The sequence below is a fragment of the Medicago sativa genome, chromosome 2 (genome assembly GCF_051527215.1).
Source record: "Medicago sativa cultivar Bolivia chromosome 2, Bolivia_mono, whole genome shotgun sequence".
NCBI lineage: Eukaryota > Viridiplantae > Streptophyta > Magnoliopsida > Fabales > Fabaceae > Medicago > Medicago sativa.
In genome coordinates, this window is record NC_140750.1 from 9,527,049 (window position 1) to 9,542,775 (window position 15,727).

The following is a 15,727-nucleotide window of genomic DNA, read 5'->3' on the forward strand; positions in this document are numbered from 1 at the left end:
TGTGAAGGATGGCGGTAGAGATGGGTGAGCTTGGTGGAGGGAGTTGGTCCGCATTCGGGATGGGGTTGAGATGGAGATGGGGTGTTGGTTTGAGGATAATATTTGGAGGAAAGGTGGAAAACGGGGTTGATTCCTTTTTCTGGACCGATCCTTGGTTGGGGGAGATTCCTTTGAGCATTAGATTTCTGAGACTGTTTAAGTTGTCAGTGAATCGGTGGATGACGGTTGCTGACATGTTTTCTTTAGGTTGGGGAGAGGGATGGAAGTTTGTTGTTGGCGTGGGAGGAGGAGCTGGTAGAGGAGTGTAAGGTGATTCATCTGATCAGTGGTTGTGGCATATTGATCTGTAAAAGAAAAAGGCACGTATCAACTGTTGACTTCTACGACTCAACACATCAATACTTATAGATCAGAGATGCTTTGGCATAAGGAAGTTCCGGTGAAAGTTTCTTTATTAGCTTGACGTCTCTTCCAAAATAGGTTACCTACGAAGGATAATCTATTTAGAAGGGGAGTCATTCCTCAAGAGTCTCAGCTTTACGTGAGTGGTTGTGGGGAGATAGAAACAACAAATCATTTGTTTTCCAAGTGCAATTATTTTAATTCTATTTGGCATCTTGTCCTTAATTGGATTGGTATTTCTATTGTGGAACCGTATGATATCTTGGATGATTTTGTTTAGTGTTTAGTTTTGTTATTTATCAGATAATACTAGGAGACGACGATCCATTTTGCAGTTAATTTGGTTTTTGAGTATCTGGATTTTTTATTTTTTTTTGAAGGAAGCATTTAGGTTATTTCGAAGGAAAGAGATAGTAAAATATTCATAAATTAGGTGGATAGTATACATAATCTCATTAGATAAAATCAAGGTGTTGTCATTTTGATGGTTGAATGCAAGATTAGTTAATATTGGTTTCAACCACCCGTTATGATAGCCACGAGTTATAATATAGGTTTTTTTTTTTTTCTCTTAAAAAAAACATTGGTTTTAGTTATCGTACGTTTTACTTGTCGATATAACTTGTTTACCGTTAATCTACGAGCGATTCTTTATCCACCCCTTTCTGGAACGAGTTACACATTTGTAAAAATATATTTTTTTCTGAAAAAAGTTACACATTTGCAAAAAGAAAACTTTGATCTGATGTCACTTCTAAATTTCGATGTAATATGTAACCAAAAAAATAAATTTCGATGTAATATTAACTACTCATTTTATCCTTAATTATAAAACTACATTTTCATATTTGTCTGCCCTTTTTTATATATGTGTAACTAAGAGATATAATACTCCCTCCGTTTTAAAATGAGTGTCGTTTTAGATGTTTACACACATATTAAGAAATGTAATGATTAAAAGAAAGAGAATGATTATTTTACCAAATTATCCTTATTAACCATTGGTTGGTTTTAAAAGTAATACTTTGGAAGTAGTGTGCTGAGTATTAATTGGAGGGTACAATTGAAAAGAAAAAGTTATTATTGCATTGGAAACTGAAAGTGACATTTATTTTGAAACGAATTTTTTTGGCTAAAGCGACACTCATTTTGAAACGGATGGAGTATTAACTAAGTGGTTTAGGTAGAGAAGTTAAGGAATTGAGTGACAATAAGAAGGTGATGATTCTACACCGACCTCCTAACATATTAACATTGCCATTCAAAGCAATAAGTGTGTGATAACAATGGATAGTTAGCTTGAATTAGATTAAATATATCAAATTTAAGACAATTGAACTTTTTATAAATGATGGGGATTTTTCTCATCTCCATTTTCCCCAACCAAACACTAAATAAGTTATGGATGATTGAACTTTTTACCTATTTATTTTTACAATAACATTTTACTAATTGATCAAACAGAAAATTAAAGGTGAATATATATATATAATTATTTGATGCTATTCGAAAACTTAATATTAAAGGTCAACTACTAACCTTGGGTAGTAAAGTTAAACTCAACCCAATTCCTTGATACACCCCCCGGGAGAAAGAAAAAAAATCGACCCATCAAATTATTGGACTAGTAGTCTAGTACACGCCCTACTTCTTCCTGTTGGAACAAATTTGAAAGCAATGTTGCCATCATGTAAGGCTATTCTTGACGCATTAGAGTTGTCTGTTTCCATTGTTGTGATTTCAGTGGAGATATTAGAGTTTTTGGTGGACAATGTGTTAGATTTAATTGGATATGTTAATTAGAATCATTTTACTGTTGTTTAAGGTGGTTATAAGTTAGTTATCATTAATTAGAAGTTAGTTATATTTGTTATCTTATATCACTATATAATTAAGGTGAACTTTACACTTATTAACTTCTTCCTACTATCAATTCCAAAATCATTTTTTCTTTTTATTGGGCTATATTCTCAACAGAATGCAACCCCATTTGAGGTTGTGTTGGCGGACGATTCTCTATAACATCAAATATTGCAACCGATATTTAAAACTCGAACCAAAAATTTCATCAATCGTCTTCAATAGATAGTGATCTTAAAGAAGGATTAAATTGCTAGGATGAATAATCTCCCATGCCACTTGAAGTGGACAGGGTTCATCTTGCCTTTCTTCTTCATATTAATGATGGCTAGAGGCAATAGCCACTATTCCAATTTTAGCACAGCATATATTGTTGCTCGATCAACATAATCTCTTATCATGATTCGTGACTGATACATTATGATAATCAACTCTAACCAGATCTCATCATAATGGAAGAGTTGAAAAACATGATTTCTTCCACTCTGCACAATGAGGAATCACCCTGTCCTCATTCAGTCCGGTAAATCAATCACAAAAATATTTGAAAGTAAGTATTCATCATGTGCACCTAGCCAACCAATCCACTTGGTATTTTTGATAGTGGTACGTAATAAACTAGTGGCTACTGGCTATTACCATGTCAGTACAATATTCGACCTGAGCTAGGATCAATTCATTCTTGTCAAGCATGCGTGTTTAACTTTGTTGATCAATCAACCAACATGAGTGTGCTATTAAAGTTTTGTTTTCCCGCACGGAATGACCTTTAAAAGCATATTATTTCAGCATGTGTTACTCAGTTTTTATACCATGTCTAACTCATCTTTACAAAATTGACACGAGGAGTGACGGATCTAGGAATACATTTCAAGTGTGGCTAAATAAGTAACAACCGAAATAATGATCGACTTTTAATATTTTATACTTTAGCCACTGAATTTTCAGTCACTATTTATGTCGCTAAATATATTAGAGACTGATTTTTACTTTAGCGACTGAATTTTTAGTCGATCAATTTTCATATCTTAGCGACTGAAAATTTGGTCGCTAAAAAAATACACATGGCCATGAGCTAAATTTGGTTGTTTTTTCAATACAACCCTTCACATCCAACACTTTTAGGTTTGGTATGTTACTCTATTGATAGACTTTAATACCATATATATTAAAATTTTATATTAGATTTAACTCATTATTACAAAACCGACTTTTTAGATTAGGGGTTAGGGTGCATCTCTTTGTAAACTCTAGTTAGACCTTTTTTCTTTTGTACAAAATCTCTAGCTAGATGCCTAGATCTTATCTTTAATATATGTAAGGCTTAGTTTTTCTTATATTTAATTTGGGCATTTTTCATACGAAATGCTTCAGACCTTGCATTTTTTCTTCTTAAACTTTTGTCTTTCTCATTAATTTATTAACTTCTAGAATCATTGTCCAACCAGAAATATATTTTTTTAGTGGCATCAAACTAAAGCTTTTCATGTTATAATTTGTTTTCTACGTCCTTCCCCACGAATCAGAAAGGGACTCATTCACATCATGGCCATGATCTTGAAGTGGACTGCAAAATGACTAATTGTGCATGAGAAATTGGTACGTACGAGGAAAAATCAAAAGACAAAGACACCACTCACTTGAGGAGATAGCACTAATATCAATATGTTACTTAGAGATTTGTTAAATTGGTTTAAGCTAGTTAGAAGTTAGTTATGATTACTGGAAGTTTTTTATGTTAACTATCATGGCATCACTAGATAAGAGTAGTGCCGGCAATACTCTATTTTCAACACTCGCTACCTTATTGGTTTAAATTAAGGTGGGTCTTATACTTTGGAAATGAGTTCCACTTAAAGTGGTGGGACGTATATTAATTTCATCAAATAAGAGAGTGAGTGTTAGAGATAATGTTTAAAAGAGAGTATTCATAGCATTCCTCCACTAGATAAAGGTGTATCATATTCTTCATTCTATTATATCTAAATAATTTATCTTTCTCTCAATTTATTTTCTATTAGTTGAATTGAACCATGTTTCTCAACATAATCCATTCGGTCTTATATATAAGCTCTCTTTACTTTTTTTTTTTCCACATTTTTTAAGAAAAGTTGTTAGTGCAATTAATGTGTCTATTTTGTATGTTGATATTATCAAATTGTTCTTTGTTTGTATGCACATTAAATTTAACTTTTCATATTTCAAGACAAGTTAGTAGTATTAATTAGAGGTATGTTTAGGGGAAAAAATGCTTATTAATTAGAGGTATGTTTAGGGGGAAAAAATGCATCTAGTGATTTGAAAAAGATTTTATATTTAAGGACAAATTTTTAGTCAAATGGATATTGATATATAGAGACGGAGGGAGTACACAAGAACTTTTAAGCCGGTTTCAAAGGATCTTTTAAGTCAGCTTTAGATGTAATCTAAACCGTCTTGACTCCTAACATTGAATGTGAGAACCATCTCAGTTGGTTTTACGCCCGGTCTTAAAAGGCTTAAATATGGTTTTGGTCCCTGCAAAATAGGTCAGTTTTGGTTTTAGTCCCTGCAAATTTTTTTTATAGCTTTTGGTCCCTGTAAAAATAGGTCAGTTTTGGTTTTAGTCCCTGCAAATTTTTTTTATAGCTTTTGGTCACTGCAAAAATAGACCAGTTTTAGTTTTAGTCCCTGCAAATTTTTTTTATAGTTTTTGGTCCATGCAAATCTTTTATAATTTTTTTTTTTGTATTAAAAAATTCTGGAAAATTGAAAAATTAATATAAAAATTAAAAAAATTCTGGAAAAATTAAAAATTATTAAAAAATTGAAAAAAATATTAAAAAATTCTGGAAAATCGAAAAATTAATAAAAAAATTTTAAAAAATTAAAAATTAATAAAAAAATTTAAAAAATATTAAAAAATTCTGGAAAATTGAAAAAATAATAAAAATGAAAAAATTGAAAAAACGGAAAAAATTTAAAAAATCTGGAAAAATTAATAAAAATAAAAAATGATTAAAAAAATAAAATAATCTAATAAAATGAAAAATAATGAAAAATTCTGGAAAATAAAAAATATTCTGATTAGTATATATGTCGAAATTTCAAAATTCTGGAAAAAATGTATTTTTCGAAATTTTGATTAGTATATATGTCGAGCTTAGGTTTTTTTAGTGTATTTTTTCCCTTATTCTCGGTTTATAAATACACAAAAATTCCCGAAATTTTTTTGAGAAATACTAATGAAAATTTCAAAAACTTCGAAAAATTTTCATTAAAATTTCATTTTTCCAGAATTTCATTTTTATTTTTGAAAATTTAAAATTTCAAAAATTTCATTTTCCAGAATTTTAATTTTTTTAGAAAATTTTCGAAATTTTGTTTTTTTCAGAATTTTTTATTTTTTCCAGATTTTTTCCGTTTTTTTCAATTTTTTTCATTTTTCAATTTTTCAGAATTTTTTTATATTTTTTATTTTTTTTCAGATTATTTTTATTGATTTTTCATTTTTCCAGAATTTTTAAATATTTTTCATTAATTTTTAATTTTTCCAGAATTTTTAATTTTTTTTATTAATTTTTCGATTTTCCAGAATTTTTTTAATTTTTTTTTCAATTTTTTATTAATTTTAAATTTTTCCAGAATTTTTTAATTTTTTTATTAATTTTTCAATTTTCCAGAATTTTTTAAATTTTTTTATTAATTTTTCGATTTTCCAGAATTTTTTAATATTTTTTCAATTTTTTATTAATTTTTAATTTTTCCAGAATTTTTTTATTAACTTTTTTAATTTTTTTTTTAAAAAAAACTATTAAAAAAATTATAAAAGATTTGCAGGGACTAAAACCAAAACTGGCCTATTTTTGCAGGGACCAAAAGCTATAAAAAAATTTTGCAGGGACTAAAACCAAAACTGACCTATTTTTGCAGGGACCAAAAGCTATAAAAAAATTTTGCAGGGACTAAAACCAAAACTGGCCTATTTTGCAGGGACCAAAACCATATTTAAGCCGTCTTAAAAATGTAATGTTTAAGTAGGTTGTTTCCTAACCTATGAGCAAAATTAAATTAAAAACATTCACAAAATTACATCATCAATCGTTTAACTCTTATTTCAGTTTGATGTCGGTTGATAAAAATGTTGGTAAAAATATCTTATTTTCCTCTCATCTGATAATCATCCATTGACAAAAATCTCTAGTTGATTGATCTCAACTATTTCTTAAATAAAGTTGATAGATGCTTCTCGGTTATTCTTAACTACTTCACCATATACACATATACTGCATCGATATCACATTACAGATATGTTTCTCTTATAGCTATTGACCATGTTACTAAATAGGTTGATATGACCTATTATTAATAAATTGATTATAGCTCCTTAATAAATTGTAAAGGAGAACAAATATATTTGGAAGTTTCAAACCGATCTAACATGAGCAGGGTTGTCCCTGTGAAACTGGAGGCTCGGCTCTCATAGTAAAAATAGGTCCCTAATAAAAAAAACACACACACAATTTTTTCGAAAGATTAATCTTCTATTTAAATTGAAAATAAGACTCGTATAATGATTATTAGCCACCGAAATCAAAATTAGCAATTATTTTTACAAAAGACGTGTTTTTTAACTTAGAAATAGAAACATAAAGCATGTTTATTTTTCTTTTTTGAGTGGGGTGGGGATATTGAGCAATAATCTTTTTCTTGAGGCCCATCATCACTTTGGAAGGCCTAACTCGGTAGAGCTCTTTGCACTCTCTAAGGAACGGCCCTGAACATGAGTGGCACAAACAAAACCCGTAGTGTCTATCGTAAGACATGAACACTTTGAACCGAAAATGTACATATATGCATGAATCTGTGAAAATATTTAAGACAAACATAAAAAATAAAAAAATAAAAAAAAAACGTTTGGACTTGTACCATGATTCATACTACCTCCGTCCCTAATTATAAGACCCTTTTGAGATTTTTTTTTGTCCCTTTTTATAAGACCCCTTTGATATTTCCAACTACATTAATTATTTCTTTACATACATGCCCCTCTTTATTATACATCTTTTTTTTCAATCAGCAATAAATAACATGTTGAAAACATAAACCAACCTTCTCTCTTCAAGGATAAAATTGTAAAAACAATAGTAATTACAAACATATTTAATACAAATATCCACTATCTTAATTCCCGTTATTTTTTCAAAAGGGCCCTATAATTAGGGACGGAGGTAGTAAGACATTCCCCACTGACAAGTTACATAAACATGCAGATATACACATTTAACCCATGAACAATAAATACATGCTTGAACAACCAATAAATACATGCTTGAACAACGAGAGATGTATATGACCATTTCATATACTGACTATAAACGTGTTCAACGGAAGAAAAAAAAAAGGAAAAAAAAAAAGAGGAAGAGAAAACAATAGAGTGAAAACATACATACACACTACTGCTACTGAGCGTCGTATACTGGGTGAAGTCGAGAAACATGGGAGAAAGGATAAATATACATAAAAGTATCAATAGTTTTTAAAACATATGTAACACCTTTTAAGACGATTCTTTCTAAGAACCGGTTTAAAAAATATTTTTAAATTGGTTATTCAAACAGCCAGAATAAAGTGTATGTTTGAAATCAGATTTATAAACGTTCAACTTAAAATGTTGAGTGCTTTCAACCTTATTGCAAAATTGTTACCGCGTGCTTTACAAGAATGAGTTACGTTCAGTACAAAATTCAATTGGTATTAAAGTCTATCTATATGTTAGATTGCGTATAATATGCACAAAGCCTAATAGTATGAGTGTAACGGTGTTTATTGAAAAAAATTCATAATCTAATATTGAAAAGAGACAAGATTAAAGTCGTCTATAAAGAAATACATCCCCACAACTTAGAAGTCAATTTTATGTTAGAGGAAGTCTTACATGGTCACAAGCATTTCGGCACATCACTTAGGTATACACACACAAAAATGCATATCAGACTACTAAAAAAATCAAAAATTAGCGAGTGAAAATTTAGAGAGGAGAAACATAAAATTACTCTTTAATTCGGTCACTTAATTCTGCGACAAGGAAATTAGTGACGAATTTCACTTTTTTATCACTAATTTCTCTCTCTAATTTTGCTTTTTCTAGGAGTATCAATTAATTATTTAAAAATACGTATTATTTAATTATTTTCTCTTTCTACATTTTCTCAAATGTGTGTATCTAAATAGAGTTTCAAAATAGTTTTGACAAACCAAGTATTTCTTTCTTTGTGCTAATGAGTTATACTCAAATCTAAAGCGAAGAATTAGGCTTATGTAGGAAATCACTAACATCAATTAGTAGCCACTTTTTTGGATATGCAAGATCCAATGATATTTACAACTCCCATCTATCTCACAATCTCTTTAATTTATGTGCTCATGTGTTAATCCTTTCCCTAGAGGCTATAATTCAATCTTTCACTCAAGTGTCTCAAAATGTTGGTATCAAGTACGACCAGCAATAAACGTGCACAATATGCTTAAAAAGTATACGACTTGTTCATAAGATAATGGTCATTATAATTCAGTTTTTGCTCAATTCAACAAATCCTCCTATAGTGCTGCATTAGACAAATTCCGGTTTATTAGCTTCTGAAATTTGTGGCAATTGCGCATGATATGATCATGCATATATTTTTAATGCTTTCATGAGTTTATATTTGAATTATAAAAGCAAGGATATCAATATGTCCAAAGACGTGCATGCAGTATATGTTATCTTTAGTGGAAGCAGTTACAAATGCAAATTAAACCTTTTGATGGAATGGAAGTAAAGTAACCCCGTGTCATTATTTCATTATCGACTGAGATGTATGATATTAACATGGTGTTTTTTTAAGCAATCTTAATAGAATACATATAGTATTAAGTGATATTTTCTTTAGTTTTTTGGTAGAGCATTAAGTGATGAGTTGTTTGGTCCATTAAAGAAAATACTCGTGTATGTTTAGAGGATTTTCATTCATCATTTATTTTCAAAGCTTTCCACCAGCACTATATTTCCCTTGCTCTAGCGTATGGGTGGCTCGAGGGTTAGAGGAGAGCCAACTGCATCTTATGTTGAAGATACCACCTGTGTGTGTATATAGAGAGAGATCAGTGTGTATATAGAGAGAGATCAATTTCACAATTTCTCATATAAATTTAAAACTATTCGATACTAATAAACTTTTGACTTAAATGCAATTTTGATATATTTATTTTGGGCAAACCGCAATTATAGTATCTCTTTTTAAATTGCGCAATTTTAGTCCGGCGTTTTGAAAAATTTGACAAATTCATGATTCTGACCATCTAATTTGATGTTGTAGCAATAACAGCGTTGCTATTCATCCTGAGCACAATTATCCCGATATCATCCCAATAACAGTTATAGCCAATTAAATTGCTCCAAGCCCGGAAAACAAGGGAAATCATGAGGTGTAATCAAGGCCATTCCTACGAATCCGGATGCTAGGCTCTATAAGTGAAAAGAGGCCCGTAATAAAATAAAAATATATTTTTTTAAAGAACAATGTTCTATTTAAATTTTTTTAAAAGATAAATACAAGTCCCTATTGAATCTGTGTTGAGAATCTGTAGTAGCCTGGTCGGAAATTGAATCGGGGAAAAAGAAAAGGGAAGTCCGATGGAAGAGTGGTGGTGATGTAATGCGTCGTATGAGTATCAGAAGAGAGAAAGAGAATAAGGAGAATAAGGAAAGAAACACGGTGGTATCAAGAGTTCTCATAAGCAATTTTTTTAGTGGGGTAGTGCTTAGTAGTACTACTGGAATTTTGCTCTCCACCCAGCACATTTTGCTCGCACCCTGCAGCCATGCCAAAATTGCCCTTGCGCATGTTAAGTAACGATGCGCAAGTTAACTCACGCACAGGGGCGGACCTGGACTCCCAATATTGGTGAGGCACAACTTTTTATCAAATAATTAAATATCGAGCATGGGTTAACTACCGCTTGCAACCAGCATCAGATAACTTGAATCAGGGTTATTAGAGTAAATTTTGGGTGTAAATGAGCAATTTTCAAAGTGAGAAGATAAATTTTCAATAACATATGCAAATATGAGGCCCAAGCCCATAACAACAAACAATAACAGAGTGGTTGTGCTGCTGGAACCTCCCATACAACAAGAAAAGGAACTAAAACACCAGAACCAGCAATAACAGCCGCAGCTGGTCATACACCAAAAGCCACAGCACCCAAGCTGCCAACACACACCATACACACCTGCTGCAATAACAGCTTTCTTACTTGAAGGTTCCATGATTTCTGCAAGTGATTTCTTCTTCTTTTCTACTAGTACTTTGCTTGTGATTGAGGGATTTAGTTTCAGTTTATTGTTTCAATTCATTGTCTACATATATTAAAAAAAAAATCAGCTTGGTTTGGTGTAGCACTTGCCACACCAGGACCTGTTCAGGTCCGCCCCTGCTCACGCAGTGTTCCTGTTTTCGTACAAAACCCATCAGTCCGAACTCCAACCACCATTTTCTTTCCCTCCACCTTCAGAAACCCAAAAAGTGTGATTTTTTAGGTCAAAATCATCATCCCAAATCATTGCAAATCGTCAGGAAGCAAGTTTCTACGCTCATCAAGCACCAAATATCACGTATTGTATCATCAAAACTCATCTTATTTTGCTGGTTTTTGTGCTTGGTTCGTCTGGTTTTCGTATGCTATAGGGCAAGGTGCGCAAGTTAACTTGCGCAAGTTAACTTGGCTGCGCGACTTAACTGTCGCAAGTGTTAAAGTGTTGCGTGACTTAAGTCACGTCACTGTGCAGTCATGTTTTTTGAATTTTTTGCGCCACTTTTGTTCTTGGTTAGCTTGTTCCGCAAGTAATTTATTTATTCTTCCTTTGTAATTTTTTTTATTCAATAGATATATAGGGAGATGGTTGACAAAGTCGCGGATGCTGAAGTTGAACCGAAACGGGCCAAAAAAGAAGGTTCCGGTGAAGGTTCCGGCGAAGGTTCCAGTGATGTCAAACCAACCTTTAATTTGAAACCATTTAAAGTCCAAATTCCAATTCAAGCTTGAATTGGTAAAATTGAAGAACCTAAACCGGTACCTACCGGTGTTATTTGTGAAGCTCGTGACACCGCCTCATTTTTTACAACAAATGCAAGATGGAGAGAGCAAGAAGAGTTACTTACTTGGGTTCGCGGACAAGGGGTAAAGGCCGGATTTGGTGTTTGTATAGATAAATCCGTTATAAAAAGGTCGTACTTGACGATGCAATGTGAAAGGAGTGGGGTATACAAGCCACCTAAGACAAGGAAGAAACCGAACCTTGAAGGCATTGACTCAAGGAAATGTAATTGTCCGTTTAGGTTGAAAGGTTTCTTTGATTAAGATACAAATGATTGGTGGCTTGCAATGCTTTGTGGAATGCACAACCATGACTTGGAGGAGGGAAAGTTACAAGGACACCTAATTGCGGGTAGACTTCGTGCGAAGGAGAAGAAAAAAGTTATCAAAATGACAAAGAGCTTGACGGTGCCTCTGAATATTCTCACCAATTTGAAGGAAAATAACAACGAAAGTGTGACAAAAATCAAGCAAGTGTACAATGTGCGAACAAGATGGCGCAAGGGGGAAAGAGGTGACATGACGGAGTTGCAATTCTTGATTTCGAAGTTGGTGGAGCATAAATACGTCTATTACACAAGATGCAATAGTGAGGAAACCACTCTTGAAGACATCTTTTTTGCTCATCCGGAGTCAATTAAATTGTTCAACACCTTTCCGACCGTTTTGGTCATGGACTCTACATACAAAACCAACAACTACTGAATGCTGTTGTTTAAGATAGTTGGTTGCACCTCTACAAAAATGACGTATTCCGTTCGTTTCGCCTTTCTTCACTTTGAACTAGAGGATAACTTTGCTTGGGCACTTACGATGTTGAAAGGTCTCTTGTACTCAAAAGACAACATGCCTAAGGTGATTGTCACCGATAGGGATGGTGCTTTGATGAAGGCCGTTGGCACAGTTTTCCCTGAAACATACACCATGCTTTGTTATTTTCATATTGGGAAGAATGTAAGGTCCAAGTGCATCACGGATTGTAAAGTTCACCCAAAGCCTCCTAAGGGTGCAAAAGTTGACAAGAAAGAATTGAAGAAGAACAAGGTGACGAATAGCGATGTTGTTGAGAAAGTGGTGAATGCTTGGAGAGAGTTGGTTGAATCTCCTACGGAGGAATCATATGCAAGTAATTTACTGAAATTCAAAGATGTATGCATGTCATTTCCAGAATTCATTAAATATGTCGAAGAAACGGTTTTGAACCTTAAGGAAATATTTGTGAGGGCATGGACGGATAAAGTCTTGCATCTAGGGAGTAGAACCACCAACATTGTTGAATCCGCTCATGGAGTTTTGAAAAAATATTTGAGGAGTAGCGTGGGTGATTTGGCATCATGTTGGGATAAAATTCAAAAGATGTTGGCCGTGCAATTTGGTGAGATACAAGGAAGTTTTGGGAGGAACAAAACGGTGTTTGAGCACAAATACAAAAAATCAAGATGATGAAAGAGTTGGAGGGTTATGTTTCTAGAAAAGCATTGAGATTTTTCTATGATGAATTGAAACGCTCCAAGACATTCGGATTTGGTGAGGAAGATTGTGGTTGTGTGCAAAAGACATCCTACGGGTTACCTTGTGCGTGTATTATTGCCATGAAGAGCAAGCAAAAATTGCCTCTTGTCTTGGATGATATATACCCTCATTGGAAAAGGTTGTGTGTACAAGGAGAGAAGATTGATGATGATTTTTCCGTGATGGAGGAGTGGAATGGCATTCAAGAACTTCTCAAGAAAAGCCCTTACAATATGAAGCTCCACATCAAAGAGATGATGCGTCAAATTGCATTTCCGGAAACCACAATTTTGTCTCCGCCTTTGAAAAAGGTGGTAACCAAGGGAGCACCTAAAAGGAAGAGGACTACACTCAAAGTGTCATCAACGGGTCGAATCCTCTATAGGTGGGAGACCATTGATTCTCAAAATCTGGATAGTCAACCTTCACAACCAAAGAGGTCACTTCCAAAGAGGAAAGATGCACGCCTTGGCACTTACTCCCGCTCGCAAGTTTCATCCTCTACTTCAAAACCGTTTTGGAATATCCCATACATTTCACAAATTCCAAATATCATGAGGTCTTTTGTTGAACAAATTGTGAATGTTAAAGGGGATGGTCATTGTGGATTCCGGGTGATAGCTAGGCACTTGGGGAAGGATGAGGAATATCATATTTTGGTTCGGTATGCACTTATTAATGAGTTGAAAAATCACAAGTGACTAAATGCCGATATATGACACGGAGGAGCGTTATAACAAAATCTTGAATGGTTTATACCCTCCAAAACGTACAATTGGTGTTGCGTCGGTAGATAAGTGGATGACCACTCCGGATATGGGTCACATTATTGCTTCTTGCTACAAAAGACCCGTTGTTCTATTGACTTTGCCCGAAACGGGTGGTGTATGTGAGACATATTTCCCAATCCGAAGTGCTCCTCCACTTAATCCACATTCCAACATCATGTGTCTTTGCTTAATTCCCGACCACTATCTTCATGTGATTTTGAAGGAAGGTTGTTCGTTACCACCAAGTTGTAAGGAGTGGATGAACAACAAGATTGGTGAGACGGAGAATTGGCATTTTGCGTTTTTGGATAGACAAAACGCTTTCAATGAACTCATGTCTAAGGAGCCGAAGCCGCCAAAGAAACCAACAAATGAGCACAATCCAATTGTTTGTGATGATACTCCCCCCCCCCCCCCCCCCGGCAAAAAAAGGAACAAGAATTTGAATGGACGGAAGACATGGAAGAAGACGACAATTTAGGAATGTCACGACAGTTATAGGTCGGTCAGTGTTCGTCCTATTTTTTGGTGGTATTACACCCAGACGTATTTTTTGGTGGCCGGTTATGTAATTTGGATATTTATGGCCAATATGTAACTAATATTATATATATTAAATGAAATGAATTATTTTTTTGGTGGCTGGTTATGTCACACCAATTATTGCTTGCATTACTTACTTTGTCTCTAATTATTCAACTATTTATTTTATCTCATTTATCTCATATTTGTTTTTCATTATATTTTTGTGAAGTTTGTGAGGTGAAACATGTCTGAAGATGCACAAGATCCGGTTAAACTTGAAGTCCATTATGTAGATGTGAAAAAGAGGACTTGGTTCACTGTAAACCACACCGACAAGTTGGATGAGTTGAAGGCAAAGCTTGATGACTTCTTTATCCATATTGGTTCAAATCATAGAACACGTGATGTGATAGTAAATGTGTCAGGCCTGGACTTGGGGGAGGATAAGGAAGAGGACTTCTGGAAGACCGTGTATTATCTACAACTTCTCAAAGATGATAGCGACGTTGATTTCATGTTTAGGGTAATGGTTGAGAATAATACTTTGTATCTTTTTGTCCGATCCGTTGAAGTGTAATCATTATTTAAGTGTAATAGTGTAATGTTTGACCGTTTATGTGAGATTATGTAATTTTATAAATTTATGGACAAATTTGTGTAATTTGGATCGTTTATGTGTTATTAAGTGTGTTTAAATGATTACGGGTCATTACCGGCGAATTTGTGTAATTTGGACCGTTTGGATCGTTATGTGTGATTATGTGATTGTGAAAAAAACGATGTTTTAGTGTAATTTTGATCGATTGTGTCGTATTATCCAATAATATTGTTAAACTGACGTAACTAGGTTCAATTACGAGCATCTTAAGGTCACGGGTCTTTGATGACACAATATTGCATTTAATGCATATCAGACAGCATTTAATGCTTACTGATATAACAGTAGTGCGTGAGTTAACTCGCGCAAGTGTAAAACATTGCGTGAGTTAACTCACGTAGCGTTTTATACTATACGTGACTATGCGTTAGTTAACTCACGCAGTGTTTTACACTTGTGCATCTTAATTGACACAGCGTTACTTAACTAACGCATAGTATTACACTTGCGTTAGTTAACTTACGCAAGGGTAAATTTGGAAAGGTTGCAGGGCGCGAGCAAAATGTGCAGGGTGGAGAGCAAAATTCGTACTACTGGACTATATAAAATAAATAAATAAAATGAGGCCCATACTTTGGGGAGGCCCAGCTCCATTGAGCACTTTGCACACCCCAAGGTCCGACCCTGGGTGTAATCAAAGAGGGATATTTAGCAATACAATGACGTGAATTGTTCGGGATTAGTTTTTTTCGCTACAAGGAGCATTTTCCTAGCAATAAACTAGGTTACTTGACATGAAAGTTAATCAATTGATCACTAAGAGTCTTAAATATATGGTGTTAAATTAACGTCAAAAATATGGTGTTAAATTGAATTGTGACCAAACATACAAAGTCAAAATAAGATCAACTGAAATAATAAGAGAGCTTAAAGTAGACAATTT

General features: G+C 33.5%; 4 protein-coding genes across 4 annotated transcripts; all 4 read left to right on the forward strand.

The window, feature by feature from the left end:
• Positions 1-11,181: 11,181 nt before the first annotated feature.
• On the forward strand, positions 11,182-11,643 carry LOC146944325 (uncharacterized). Its single transcript, XM_085747936.1, has 2 exons — positions 11,182-11,260; positions 11,345-11,643. Exons 1-2 carry the CDS (start codon positions 11,182-11,184, stop codon positions 11,641-11,643), a joined length of 378 nt encoding a protein of 125 aa, XP_085604062.1.
• A 1,175-nt stretch (positions 11,644-12,818) lies between these two features.
• LOC146944326 (uncharacterized) lies at positions 12,819-13,592 on the forward strand. Its single transcript, XM_085747938.1, has one exon. The coding sequence runs from the start codon at positions 12,819-12,821 to the stop codon at positions 13,590-13,592; it is 774 nt and encodes a 257-aa protein (XP_085604064.1).
• Positions 13,593-13,596: 4 nt separating this feature from the next.
• On the forward strand, positions 13,597-14,427 carry LOC146944327 (uncharacterized). Its single transcript, XM_085747939.1, has 2 exons — positions 13,597-14,049; positions 14,416-14,427. The coding sequence occupies exons 1-2, from the start codon at positions 13,597-13,599 to the stop codon at positions 14,425-14,427; spliced, it is 465 nt and encodes a 154-aa protein (XP_085604065.1).
• Positions 14,428-14,430: 3 nt separating this feature from the next.
• Positions 14,431-14,763, forward strand: LOC146944328 (uncharacterized). Its single transcript, XM_085747940.1, has one exon. It carries the CDS (start codon positions 14,431-14,433, stop codon positions 14,761-14,763), a length of 333 nt encoding a protein of 110 aa, XP_085604066.1.
• Positions 14,764-15,727: the final 964 nt, after the last annotated feature.

Coding starts and splice junctions, on each gene's coding strand:
- LOC146944325 (XM_085747936.1), top strand. CDS start 11,182: ATGGTTGACAAAGTCGCGGATGCTGAAGTTGAACCGAAACGGGCCAAA. Junction 11,261..11,344: donor CGGTGAAGGTTCCGGCGAAG/GTTCCAGTGATG, acceptor GTAAAATTGAAG/AACCTAAACCGGTACCTACC.
- LOC146944326 (XM_085747938.1), top strand. CDS start 12,819: ATGATGAAAGAGTTGGAGGGTTATGTTTCTAGAAAAGCATTGAGATTT.
- LOC146944327 (XM_085747939.1), top strand. CDS start 13,597: ATGCCGATATATGACACGGAGGAGCGTTATAACAAAATCTTGAATGGT.
- LOC146944328 (XM_085747940.1), top strand. CDS start 14,431: ATGTCTGAAGATGCACAAGATCCGGTTAAACTTGAAGTCCATTATGTA.